This window comes from Lethenteron reissneri, chromosome 27, assembly GCF_015708825.2.
Source record: "Lethenteron reissneri isolate LAM-NWPU_2019-01 chromosome 27, ASM1570882v1, whole genome shotgun sequence".
Classification (NCBI taxonomy): Eukaryota; Metazoa; Chordata; class Hyperoartia; order Petromyzontiformes; family Petromyzontidae; genus Lethenteron; species Lethenteron reissneri.
Genome location: NC_083805.1, coordinates 18,539,208 through 18,553,474, shown reverse-complemented (window position 1 = coordinate 18,553,474; position 14,267 = coordinate 18,539,208). Strand labels below are relative to the sequence as shown.

The 14,267-nt window shown below is 45.0% G+C and overlaps 1 protein-coding gene across 3 annotated transcripts in view; it reads right to left on the bottom strand.

Moving 5' to 3' along the window:
- LOC133348681 (uncharacterized) overlaps positions 1-14,267 on the bottom strand; it is a 41,330-nt gene that overhangs the window by 8,047 nt on the left and 19,016 nt on the right. For all 3 annotated transcript variants that reach the window (XM_061561626.1, XM_061561625.1, XM_061561627.1), the window contains 5 exons: positions 13,401-13,709; positions 9,065-9,370; positions 4,833-4,868; positions 2,314-2,610; positions 238-543 (listed from right to left, as the gene is read on the bottom strand). In XM_061561626.1, the coding sequence (XP_061417610.1) occupies positions 238-543; positions 2,314-2,610; positions 4,833-4,868; positions 9,065-9,370; positions 13,401-13,709 (1,254 nt within the window). The remainder of the gene's footprint in view (positions 1-237; positions 544-2,313; positions 2,611-4,832; positions 4,869-9,064; positions 9,371-13,400; positions 13,710-14,267) is intronic.

Here is a 14,267-nt window from a genome sequence, read left to right as displayed (position 1 = left end):
GCTCCTGGGCAACATTTCTTTAAAGTTTTTGAGAGTCAACAAACCTGCCAAATTTTATTGAGATATATCTGCAAATCTATGGGACTTTATAATAATCCCGGGAACTCTGTCTGAACCTATAGAACTCTATGTCAGTCATTGGTGGTGAGCCACTAAAGTTGAGTACCTCGTTTGAATCACAGATGGCGGAAAAACATCTGAGCCACCTCCTCGAGACTTCTCTGTTTTATCACTCACCCAGCGCTTTTAGCCACTTGCGTAGCCCTTGATCGTATTGTTTCTGCACGGCCTTCAGAGCTACCAGCAGCTTCTGGAATTCCTCCTCTCCGCTGATGAAGTGCTCGAGTATGAAGGCGGCGCACTCGCCCTTGTCCTTGATGTCTCTGGCCGTGTTGTAGACATGCCGCTGGATGTACCACTTGCTGTCCAGCTCGTCCAGCAGGACCCAAGGGTCCTTGGTGATCCACTTCTTTAGATCCTCACGGCTGGTGATGATTCTCTCTCGCGTTCCCTCCTCCACAATCACAATTGCTGCCTTATTTTCTGTGGCGCAGTAAAATAATATGTTTACATATTGACATGTTGTGCTTGGTTAAAGATGCATGTAACTTTCAGCCAACGCTGAACATTCGTACGTACGTATGTTGAACTTCTTTCGCACAGTGCGTAGCCAACCATGCTAATCTGAGGTGTAGGGGAAGGACAACAAACTAAACACACAAAGTAGTTCTGAAGAAATTCGTTTTCAATTCAGATTATTTTAAAGCGCATAGCTCCAGTGGCTTCCTAATATCTGAAGAAAGAGCATTCTAGACGGTCGTATATTCATCCGACTTCAATGCATAGAGATAGACCAAGAGTGAGGAACCCTTTCCATGAATGAAGGCCAAAGATAACATTAAATACGTTTAGAAAGTAAAACAAAGCCTGTAACAGACTGTTGGGTCAAGTGCTGTTAGTGATTATCAGTACTCAATGAAGGCCGACACTGTGGCACACGAGGTCGGTGGCCAGTAGAGGCCGACCGAAACTGAATTTCGGGTTTCGGCCGAAACCGAAACCAGACCGAAAGTAAAAAATTGACTTTCGGCCGAAACCGAAGCCGAAACCGAAAGTTTAACTACACTTTCGACCGACACCAAAACAGAAAGGTATATAAACGAAGTTACCGAACAAAAGATTTATGAAATATGTCATGATACAATGCTAATTTAATTAAAAATAAATCTAGAATTAATAATTCAGAGCCTGCAGTAAGAGTCGCTAAATATCAAATTTTGTGTTACTTAATTAGTAATTATATCCAAACAAACGAATGTTGTAGTTAAGAAACAACAGTTTTTTCCGCATTCAGCCGGACAGGCTGCCATCTGTTGACTGGTCGTATATACATTAGCAGACCATGGTTGCGGCTGTAACCTCGCTCCCAAGCTGCTGCTGCTGACATGTGTGTGTTTGCAGCCTATCGCATAGGATTGCCTAGCGCCAACTGACCGACCAATAGGGAGAGTGATAGACGTAGCACTAGCATTATATTAAAAAAAAATTTCTTCGGTTGACGAATGACCGAAAGTCAATATCAGTTTCGGCCGAAACCGAAACCAGACCGAAAGTAAAAAAATAACTTTTGGCCGAAACCGAAAGCATGCCGAAAGAGGCCATTTGCCAAATTTCGGCGCCGAAACCAAAACCGAATTTCGGTCGGCCTCTAGTGGCCAGCACCACGCCCGGCCGCCTTTGTCTCCCAAATGGTGATATTTACACACCACACCAGATACTCATTTGAGGCTGAGTCGACCTAGGGGAGGCCCAGGACCGGTTCAGATAATCTTCACTGGTGTTGGCCGTGAGCTGGAATTTAACTCGAGTAGTCAGGTGTGTGGCACAGCACGCTAACCACTCCACTACCGCTTGCCATATAGAAGTCAAACAAACATCGTCACATGCCTAAGTGATTTATGTTACTGCAATAGGCGCTACAGTGACAACAGTGACTGGGCACGGGTGGTAGTATAATAGGTGTTGGGCCTCCGCTTCACCAATGAGAGTTTTTTATACATTTTACAACTTTAGGCCAATTGAGCTACTATATAGTTTTTTTTTCAGAAGCGACCTGGCTATCACATATGATAGCCCGATGAAGCGTCTTATCACGCGTAAATTTTAAAGCAGCCAAATACTTAAAATGCGTGTTGATTCTCAACACGCAGATAATAAATCCACGTGACCATAAGGAGAACATGTAAACTACAGAGCTCCCTTTCCTGGAGGCCTTTCCTGCAGCAGCGGCGTGAGCAGCAAGCAATGACATACCGAGAGAGCTGAGCCACTGCTTGATCTCGGGGAATTTGTCCTTGAGCTCCTGGAGTGTCTCCAGCAACTTTTGACACTTCCTCTCTCCTCCGTCGATGAAGTGGTCGAGCAGGAAGCCAGCCTGTTCCATTGCGGCCATCCTCGTGGCTTTGGAATAGACGTGCCCTGCGATGTGTCCCCTCCTCGTCAGCTCGTCCAGCAAAGTAGATGAGGAGCTGGCGACCCACTTCTTCAGATCGGGCTTATTGCCGCGGATCACGTGCTCAGCGTTCCCAGGCACGACCACGATTTTTTTTTCTGTAAGATGGAATTTCGGATACAATCCAAGATATAATTTTGGTCAAATCTGTCAACACTCCCTACCTGCTTAATCCCGCAGCTGCTGCAAAGTAGACACGTGACCTCCCAACATCTGCCCTAACAGTAATCTCACCAACCTGGTCTTCATGTGAAAAATAATATCTGGGTTTTATTCTTTCTGGCAATAAAACAAGAGGTGTTAAGATGCGCAAACGCAAAATAAACACCTTTTGCAAGACATCAAGTTTGCATTAGCCACACACAGTACTTATGGCAAAACATGGAAAATAACATGCTCTGATAATATTGCCATTGTCTTTGAAACTGATTGACCTGTACCATATTATCAGAGCATGTTTGTTTGCATGTTTTGCCACAAGTACTGTGTGTGGTTAATGCAAACTTGATTCCTTGCAAAAAGTAAAAATTTGGTGTTTTAACATCTTAACGCCTATTTTATTTCCATGAAGGGTAAAACGAATGTTTATGTCTCATACTTTGATACTGGCAAGACTCGTGGAGACCTTTATTAATTCCTGTCTCGGTAACCTGCCATCCCACACCCTGCACAATCATATCTACAGTACTCACCAACCGTGGTCTCTGTCACATTACGGCACTGCTAATCCTGTATCGGCACTAAATTCCCAGGATCAGTCTTAGACATATGTTCAATGTCAACAACTCCTTTACAAGCCACTTGGTTAAAATCTCTGACCCATACAATATTACAGAAAGCAATAACATTTTTTTCCTACTAAAATCCATCTATTGCCTTCCAAAATTGTTTCCATGGCACATCAATAGCCTGCCATGCCAAAGCAATAAGCCACTTGGCCTGCTTCTCAACCCACCGCATGATGGAGATTGATGCCTAACTACAAAAAGTAGATTACTACCTCAACCTTTGCTTTTCATATCCGGTCTGGTGATCCTGCTGCAGGAGTCCTATTTATAGCTGCCGTGATTAACTTTGTCCAGCCTCAGTGCCTAAGACTGCCACCAAAGCTGCATAACATTAATATTCCAAGTCCTGCACGCTCATCACACCTTGATTGATTCCTAAGTTTTCTACTGTGCTAACCCCATTCATGGTCTAAGTGTATATGCAGGAGAGCATAACGATGAATAAGAATAAATTCATAATAAAGAATAATAAAATAACATTTTAACGAACACCTGCCCTAACATCAAATCATGATGAAGTTTTACCTTCTATCCGTATATAGCCCTGACCACCATCTTACAAGTTTTTGTATCAGCCAACTTATTTTGGGTTGCATTGAGTCTAGCAGTTCCTGCCACACAGTTACACCTCCCTTGACCTTCACAAAGCAAAGCCAAGGATCCTCCCCATACTTCCAGCAGTTCTCTCTATCAAAAGTCTTACTGTCAATTTTCGAAGTTTGTAGTTTGACTGTGGCACAAAATGGCACACTCAATTCTAACAACGTCAACAATCTTTAATATCCACTGCGAAGCAAACGGAACGTATTTTATGTTTACTTTGTTATAAACCAGCGCGGGCCTTTGGAATTAAAGTTGTTAACCTCTGCAAACAAGCGGAACATTTTCTGTTGTTGGTTCATGTCTCATCAAGGAGTAGAAAGCATCACCACTTGAACTCCGTTCATCATCGCAGGGGGTTTTGGCTAACCATTGAACAAAGATGGTCGGCGTATCACGCACTTTCTTCTGATATTAGGAAGCCAACTAGAGATACACACTTTTACATAATCTAGATTGACAAACTAATTACTTTAGAATCGATTTTTGGACACTTTGGTTCTTTCGGTAAAATAACATAGAAAATACGATGATCGCTTGTGTGGCGATCGAAACGTCGTGATCTATTATGATTTTTCTATGTGACTTTACCGAATGAACCAAAGAGTATGGATTCCTGCAGTCACGAAAGCTTCAAATCAAGATCTATTTTTGTGTTTAGTTTGTCGTCGTTCCCCCGAACCTTTTGCACGGTTGGCTACGTACGGTGAGAAATAATTTCAATTATTTGCATACATTCATCCTCGCAGTTGCTTTTAGTTATCCACTCTTGTCACTATAATTTATAGGGATTCACTTTTACTTTAACTCTGGCCAGCCCTGACAATGCTGACAGTGGCTTTTCTATAATATATGCTGTTGGGGTCCACTAGGATCTTGTTCCTAGTGTGGTTATGTTGAAAGGACTATGCACAGATAATTCTTTATCTTACCTGGGGGATTGGTGCTGTTGGTTTCCCTTGTAAGTCCTGTAAAAGAGACACATACACACACAGTGCTGTCACAAATTAACCACTATACCTCGCTGATCTCGTCAAGAAGCACAAAACATCATCACATGAACCCCGCTCATCCTTCAAACCTTCTATTTTTTCGTCATCGAACAAAGATGGTCACCGCATTGTGTTCTTTCAGATACGCTTCTGCAGCCATCTGGAACGTTCTTCCTTCCTATACTAGGAAGCCACTGGAGCTACGCACTTGCAAATGATCTAGATTGAAAACTCAATTCTTTTTGTAGATTTTTACGTGTAGTTTGTTGTCCTTCCCTTGCACCAATAATTAGCACGGTTGGCTACGTATGGTGAGACAGAAGTTCAACATACATTCAAGTATATGTAATTAGATAGAACTCACTGGAAAAGATTGCAGCAAATGGTGGCAATAAGTATTCATCTCGCAAATAATATAATGGGCAATATTGATGACCACGATCATCATCATCACCATCCATGGGCAGACAGCCCGTAGGTGTCCCCTGCACATTTCGTCATTTGTTTTCCGCTTTCCTCTGTCTTGTGCCAATATGTTAAAGTAGTACCACTTATTTCTGGCACCAATCACTTCTCATACCGTTGTCAAGCCTTTCTCTGTTAGGTCTTCCTTCTCTTTCCGATTCCTTCCATTTTTCCGAAGAACATACTTTTAAGTTTGCTGTTGTTGTCCATCCTACTACATGTGTCCAAATAGTGCCAGTTACCTTCTTCCTTCTTTTGATGACGATTAATTACCCATTAATTAGAAGCACCAGCTACCACGAACAACATAAAAAAAATTGCACGCATTTGTTACATATATTTATATCTCTGACATGACACGGTCATTGAGGGTCAGTCCGAGGCCACCCCTGTCCATGATACGCACACAGCGGCAGATTGAGGCGCAAACCAACTTACCCATTCTCTTTGGAAATGCACAAAATTCAGACTAGGAAGAGCGAGAGTTCCCATGTGAGTGTTAACGTGGATCTGTGCAACGGTACGGATTCAGTCTTTTTGTCCATCTACTCCAACCTCTATTTCCCCTCCTTTGTCCTCCTGCCCCTTTCCACATCCTCCACCTTCTGTTGTCCCCCACTTAATACCTCGCCTCGTCATATTTGATTGCTCCATATCTGAAACCCTGTCGGTGTATCTTTTCCTTCCCTCCCTTGCTCCCTTATCCCTTCTACCCCCTCTTGGTACGGTTCTCTAATCGCTCTTTTTCTACCTCAACTTCTGTACAGTGTTGTGTCCCTTTCCCCATAGTCTCCCTGATTTGTGAGCCCTGCCCCCTCCGGGTGCCCCCTCTCCCCCCAATCAGAGGTCTCCTCCCATATAACCTCCCTTTGCCTGCCCCATTGCTTCAGTTAGTTGACCAGGCAGGGAGTAACTGAGTCATCCTGGGCTAATGCCCAGGAGAGCGGGATACCCTCAAATCCACTTCGTGTTCTTCATCCCTCAGTCTACATCCAGCTCTCTCCCTTCCTGTTTAACCCTTGTCATACTCCTCTTATCCCCTGATTAGAGCTACATACAAAGCTCTCTTATCATTACCATATGTTCAGATTTCTTTGTTTGAGCCCCTTCCCTCACCACTTCCATTTTCCCTTGACTCCAGTCTCAACAATATCAAGGGCTCGGGCCTGTTTACTACCCCATCCTGACAACCCCCGCCCATTGTGTCCTCCTGTTTCTTCAAAGTGAAGTACCGTTGATGACGCTTGGACACCGTTGTAAGGCACACGTGTTTATTCGTACAAGTAGTCGCACTGCGGACATACAATATTAGAGGGGTGTATCGGCCCCCTCACCCGGATAGCTGGGAATACTCTACTAGCTACCCCTGACCTACCTCCTGGTCCTCCACTAATGGGCTAGGGGAGGCTATCTGGCCAGACACTCGTCAGTCGGGCTACGGTACCCGGAGTCCCAGAGTACTAACTCTGGTTCACGGGACCACGCCACTGGCTCGGTCCTGCGCGGCCCTGACAAGGGCGGCGTCCCAGGGGAGTCCAGGGCTCTAGCTAGTCGATCTTCTGTCTTCCCTACTTTTACTCTAAACTCCCCCCCGAGCTCTCCGGCTCAACCCCATTTATACCCCCCGGAGGATCACAACCCCCCGGGCAGCCCCCCAGGCCGCCCGGTGCGGACGTCGTTGCGGGCACCTCCCCGTGTACTCACGGAGCCCCGCCCACTGTGTTTGTTACCCGTGTGATCCTATGCATACAGCCCTACACATACAGCCCCTCTGTAACAGCCCTACAAAAGCATTGAGAATGATGATGCAATGGGCGCCTTTATTTGTTCTTCAAGATCACTTTGTTATCCATCGACCTATATTGATGGTTGTATTCTGTTTATTAAATTAAGATACGAAGTTAGGTGCTGCACTCGAGTCTCACCAAAAGCCAAGGTTTTGTTGGGGGCTCCACATTTTGAACCCAAGGGTTTTTCTTTTGGGTGGGACTCGACTGTGCGTAGTTCGGTTGTATTTTATCCCCCTGTATCCCTTTTATTTCATGCAGCGATGGTCCACAGCCAAAGCAAGCCTCCACCCTCTGAAATGACTGCCAATAAATATGACTAACAACACACACTGGATCGCGCTTTCCTGACCCCCAGTAACTTTGAAGAAAACCCCCCTCTATGATCAAACTAAAAAGTCTCCCTCAATGTAAACGCTCTGAACCACCCTATCATGAGACAGCGTACCCTTCTCATGTTTTAGGCAAGCATGAGGCTGATGTTGCATTCCTGCAAGAAACGCATCTCACTCAACGAGAGGATTAGCTATTCTCATTAATGAAAGGATATAAATGACCCAAGAAATTCTCACATTAGACCCCGAAGGGGGTACATATATCTTGTAGGAAAATTGTCGGGCAAGGATGTCACCCTTTTGAACGTCTATACCCCCCACTCCAGTCAATTCAAAAGTGTTACTCTAATCACGGCTCTGATTGAGAAAAGGAATGGGGACCTTCTCGCAGGAGGAAATTGGAAACTGGTTAAAGATCTCGTTCTTGATAAATCGCACTCACCTGTTTCTGACCAAAACGCGGCACAGCAGCTTCTACTCACTGAACCAATCATTCAACACCAGTTGACAGACCATTGGAGGACCCTCCACCCTACTGAAAAAGTTTTCACTCACATTTCTAGAACCTATAAGATGCTTTCCAGAATCGATTATTACTATCTTATCTCAAGGACCCTGTTACCACACGAAAGCAGATAATGACTAATTATTCATCACTAGACCGTCGATTCTTAGAGGACAATTAACAGTTTAAGAAATCACAGAGGAAACTGAGGAATGTATTCAGATTCATTCTGCTCTATCCTTGCCTCTCTTCTCAAATATTATGGAACACACTTAAAGTGTACATATCAGAGGTTCTCTTATGGAGACGGGAGCACGGATGCTTATAAAAAATCCTGGAAAAAACAACAGCAGGCTCCCCAGAAGATATGGTGGATAGCTAGAGGTCACTATCTCTGTTAAATGCAGACTATAAGGTATTAGCTAAAACTTTAATTGATAGACTGAAAAGGATTCTCCCAGCGATTATATGGACAGCTCAGACGGGTTTCGTCAAAAAAAGAGACTCTGCTGAAAACGTCAGGACCCTCGTCAATACAACAGAGATTACTAACAGGCACAATCTCGCCGCACATGCCTTGATGCTGGATGGGGAAAATGCGTTTGATAGAGTTGAACGAGACATTCTATTTAGGGTAATGAGTAAAGTTAAATTTTCCTGACAATTCATAGACATGTGCAATATCCTATACACACATCCCACGGCCTCAGTTATGACAAACGGAATAAGATCTGGGAGTTTTTCGTTGGGGAGGAGGTCGAGACAGAGCTGTCTGCTTCCCCCTCTACTCTTCACCCTGGCAATGAAACTACTCTCTGCAAATGAGAGTAGGTTTTCCCCTTTTATCTGGCGTCCTCTTGTCTAACACTTCCTCTGGTCAATCGAGATTATTTAAAAGTGCATAGATCCAGTGGCTTGTTAAATAGCAGAAAGAAGAGCATTCCAGAAGGTCGCAGGAGCGCATTTGGAAACATGCGATGCTGTGACCATATTTGTTCGATGGCCAGCCAAATGCCGCTGCTGCAAGGACGACCGGAGTTCATGTGATGGTTTAAAAAACTTACCTAGAGCATCACTTACCTAGAGAGCTTAGCCAAGTACGTAGTGCATCATCGTAATGTCGATGCACGGCTTTCAGAGCTACCAGCAGCTTCTGGTATTCCTCATCTCCGCTGATGAAGTGCTCGAGAATGAAGGCGGCACACTCGCCCTTGTCCTTGATGTCTCTGGCCGTGTTGTAGACGTGCCGCTGGATGTACCACTTGCTGTCCAGCTCATCCAGCAGGACCCAGGGGTCCTTGGCGATCCACTGTTTCAGATCATCGTGGCTCCTGGTGATTATCTCTCTCGTCCCCTCTTTCACAACCACGATCTGCGAGTTGTTTTCTGCGGTACATTCAACACTGTTGCGCGTCACGCTGGTGCGGGGTTTGTCGTAAAAAATGACGTCATCATATGCCAACTACAATACCAGCTTGCCTATGAATACTTACTCTCTGTTTCTTTCGGTAAAGTCACGTAGATAGAAAATAATAATAAAAGAACACGACATTTCGGTCGCAACACAATAGTCCATCATCAGGTGAGAAAGAATGATCTGCTGTTGTGGCGGGAAGGGGGGGGGCTGGGGTTTTGTAGAATCGTGGCTGCAGGAGTTCAGGGGGGGGGAGGGGGGAGGGTTTGTGGTGCGCAGGGCCGGGTGGGGGCTGCAGAAAACATATGATTAATCTACATTGTTTTATGGTTGTTGTTGGCTTGCACCACATTGTGATTTTTGCACACAGCGTTTTAATACGTTCTTTTTTGGGGGCGATATTTTCTGGTTTATTCTAGGATATTTCTGTTGTGCGTCGTCGCTTTGGGATGTTCTGTGTTCATATTTTGTTTGTTGCGGTTGCACCTGACTTAAGAGCCGCATGGCTCACAGGGCTATACCTAATAAATGAAACTTGAATATCATATTCTTAGGTTTTTTCGGTAAAGTCACGTAGGTAAAACATTAAAATTTATAAAAGTAAAATAAAATAAAAATCACGACGTTTCGGAGGCGACACAAGCTTCCGTCTTCAGGTGGAACCGTCACAGCCACAACAGATGTATCATGTAAATGAGAGATTACAAGAGCTACCACTCCGTATATATAATGGTTGGAGAGGGGGAAGGGCCAAGTACGGCACACTTTTTATTAATATGGTAAGGTGAGGCTTAAGAGGCTGAGCCTTTGTTATGGAGAGATACGGTCTGTGACTAAGCCTGGCCTACATAACAATAGTGTGAAAAAATAAACAACTAAACATGGTAAAACAAGCCTGGCTGTCTATCAATAACCTTTAATAGTTGTCTGTCAAATAAGATGGTCCAAATAAGTGTAGTTAAATCTTTTTTGCATGGTTAATCACATCTTTCCAATGATTACTCATTTTGTAACCATCATCACGGTTGAAATTATGTCTGTGTTTGTATATTTGTATGGCTTCGTGTACAAATCTTTGATGATAGCCAGGAGGTTTGCAGAGCACCTTGGTCTCGGAAAATACAATTTCATGAGAGCCCACCGAGTTGTAGCAATGATCGGCAACGGCCGAAGAATCAGTTCTGCCGTGTTTCAGATCTGACTTGTGCTCCTTCTGGTGGATTCTTCGGCCATTGCCGATCATTGCTACAACTCGGTGGGCTCTCATGAAATTGTCTTTTCCGAGACCAAGGTGCTCTGCAAACCTCCTGGCTACCATCAAAGGTTTGTACACGAAGCCATCTATATATATAAAATCGTGAATGTCTGTCTGTCCGTCTGTGTGTGTGTGGATTTCGGACCATACGCACTTTCATTGGACGGCGGTTGCCCCTGGCAACGGCTAGCGACGCCTTCGCCGCTTTCATTGGACCTGGCAACGGCTAGCCACGCCTTCGCCAAGGGCTGCAGTTTCATTGGACGGCGGTTGCCCCTGCCAACGGCTAGCCACGCCTTCGCCACTTTCATAGGCTCCGTAAATAATTAAATAATAGCCATTACACAGTATTGTTGGCGCGCTGAGGTGGGGGGGGAAGGAACGCCACCCGTACCCTGCCTCTGCCGGGTGGCCAATTTTGGCGAGGCCGCAGGCTCTGCACGCTACTAGGCCTCGACACCCACCACGCCACTCTGAGGTAAATTCATCAAAGTTTTTCCTACTCTTCACTCCACCCCCACCACAATGTGTGCAATTAATATTACTTTTAAACCCAACGCGCCAACAATCGATTACTTAAATGTTCACTGTACAAATAGTCACTAAGCTGGGTCAGCGTACTGCCAGTCTATCATGTACACTGTAGCCTGCTTATTAAGCTCGGTGAGCGTACTGCCACTCTATCATGTACACTCTAGCCTGCTTATGAAGCTGACTGCGTGTACTGGCAGTCTATAATGTGGACTGTAGCCTGGTTATTATAATCGATTCTTTATATGTTCTTTGTACAAATAGTCATTATGCTGCTTGAGCGACCCCAGTTCGATTCCAACTCACGCCCACCACCGCTGACGATTATTTGAAACGGACCTGGCCCTCCCCTAGGTCCACTCAGCCTCAAACGCGTAACTGCTGTCGTGTGTGAACATCGTCACTGGGGAGACAAATGGGCGGCCGGGCATCGTGGATCCAAGTCCCGGGCGAAGCCGGGTCATGTGTATGTGTGTATGTGTTTATGTGTATGTCTGTGTGTCTCTATGTATGTGTGTATGTATGTATGTGTTTGTGTGTATGTGTGTGTGTATGTATGTGGGTTTTTTTCTATGTCTTTATGTGTATGTCTGCGTGTCTGTATGTATGTGTGTATGAACGTGTGTGCATGTGCTTGTGTGTATGTATGTGTGTGTCTATGTATGTGTGTGTATGTGTTTGTATGTGTTTGTGTGTTTACGCTCGCATTACACAAATGTGTTGCAGGTCTAAGGCGTTCCTTGCGCAGCATTGCCGCTTTATTATTTCAGTCGTTTACTGCCGTACGCACCCTGAAAGTCGTGTGTGTCTGCAGCAAGCGCGTGTATGTGTACCTATGGACGCGCGCGCGTGTGTTGTGTAGGGGGAACGGTAGTGTAGTGCTTAGCGTGCTGTCTGTGTCTGTGTGTGTGTGTCTGTGTGTGTGTGTCTGTGTGTGTCTCTGTGTGTGTGCGTGTGTGGTGTGTGGGGAGCGGTAGTGTAGTGGTTAGCGTGCTGTCTGTGTGTCTGTGTGTGTGTCTGTCTGTGTGTGTCTGCGTGTGTGTCTGTGTGTGTGTCTGTGCGTGTGTGGTGTGTGAGGAGCGGTGGGTGTAGTGGTTAACGCTACGCTGCGCTACAAACCCGGCGAACCGAGTTCCATTCCCGCTCACGGCCACCACCGCTGACGATTATTTGAACCTCCCCTAGGTCGACTCAGCCTCAAACGAGTAACTGGTGTGGCGTATTAACATCGCCACTGGGGAGACAAAGGCGGCCGTGCGTGAGTGGTGAGGGAGGGAGAGTGGTGAGGGAGGGAGAGTGGTGAGGGAGGGAGAGTGGTGAGGGAGGGACTCAGCCGCAAAACGAGTAACTGCTGTAGCGTATTAACATCGCCACTGGGGAGACAAAGGCGGCCGGCCGTGGTGGATACAAGTCCCGGGCGAAGCCGGGTAGTACAGCTAGTACAAATATACAAACACAGCCATAATTTCAACCGTGATGATGGTTACAAACTGAGTAATCATTGGAAAGATGTGATTAACCATGCAAAAAAAGATTTAACTACACTTATTTGGACCATCTTATTTGACAGACAACTATTACAGGTTATTGATAGACAGCCAGGCTTGTTTTACCATGTTTAGTTGTTTCTTTTTTCACACTATTGTTATGTAGGCCAGGCTTAGTCACAAACCGTACCTCTCCATAACAAAGGCTCAGCCTCTTAAGCCTCACCTTACCATATTAATAAAAAGTGTGCCGTACTTGGCCCTTCCCCCTTTCCAACCATTATATATATACGGAGTGGTAGCTCTTGTAATCTCTCATTTACTTGATACAGCTGTCGTGGCTCTGACGGTTCCACCTGAAGACGGAAGCTGTGTTGCCTCCGAAACGTCGTGATTTTTATTTTATTTTACTTTTATTAATTTTAATGTTTTACCTACGTGACTTTACCGAAAAAAACCTAAGAATATGAATCCTTGCAGTCACGAAAACTTCAAATCTAGAATTGAATATCATAACCAAATGACCTGAATTACCGCCTCATCTCATTAGAGATGGGGTGGTATAGATTGAGAACAAATTTATTTAGAACTGCTTATGTGTTTAAATTGTTGTCATTCCCCCGCACTTCCGAATAGCACGCTTGGCTACATACGGTACGAAATAAGTTCAACATACATTCGACATAAATTAGCACTGATATTAAATATTGTGCAAGTGCGTTCCTGTACCAAGTGAATCCAGCCACTTGTCAACTTGTGGGTAGTGCTCTCTGAGCTCCTGGAGTGTCTCCAACAGGCTATGACACTTCCTCTCTCCTCCATCGATGAAGTGATCGAGCAGGAATCCGGCTTGATCCGTTGTGACCATCCCCGCGGCTTTAGAGTGGACGTGCTCTGAGATGTGTCGCCTCGTCTTCAGCTTGTCCAGTAAAGTAACTGAGGAGCTCGTACTGCCAATCCACTTCTTTAGTTCAGGCTTTTTACCACGGATCATGTATAGCGCATTGCCGTCAACGACCACAATCCTCGCCTTCTCAACTGCAAGAAAGTTGTATTCGCAAACAATGCAGTACCGTACAATATGGGATTAACATAGCATCTCAATGCGAATTTGTCTCAGGAAGCCGTACAGAAAGAGTGGCCAGTAGACTTGCATAAAGAGAAGTGAGTCTGCCGCATCGAGAACCTGACTTAATTAAAAATGTAGGCTCTTTATTTTATATACTTCTACTTACACAGACCTATCTAAACTAAAAACAATAAAACTAAATATATTACCAGGTAAAGCCCACTGCGCTCTATCGCTCTTTTTTTCAGGAGCGATATGGCCACAAATTATAGTTCAATCAAGTGGATTATCATGTAGAGATTTATAACAGTAAAACACTTTGAACGCATGTCGATTCTAAATATGGAGGAACAAACAGGAAGACCTGAATAAAATCCACGCGACCAGGGGGGGAGAGAGAGAAATGCAAATACCAAATACACAGCAGGTGTCAGCGTCGGGATCAAACCCACGACCTCCTGTATACCAGGCGAGATAGTTAACATATCCTACCCACCGTGGCGCCCCACAGTGTTGAGGGGTCTATT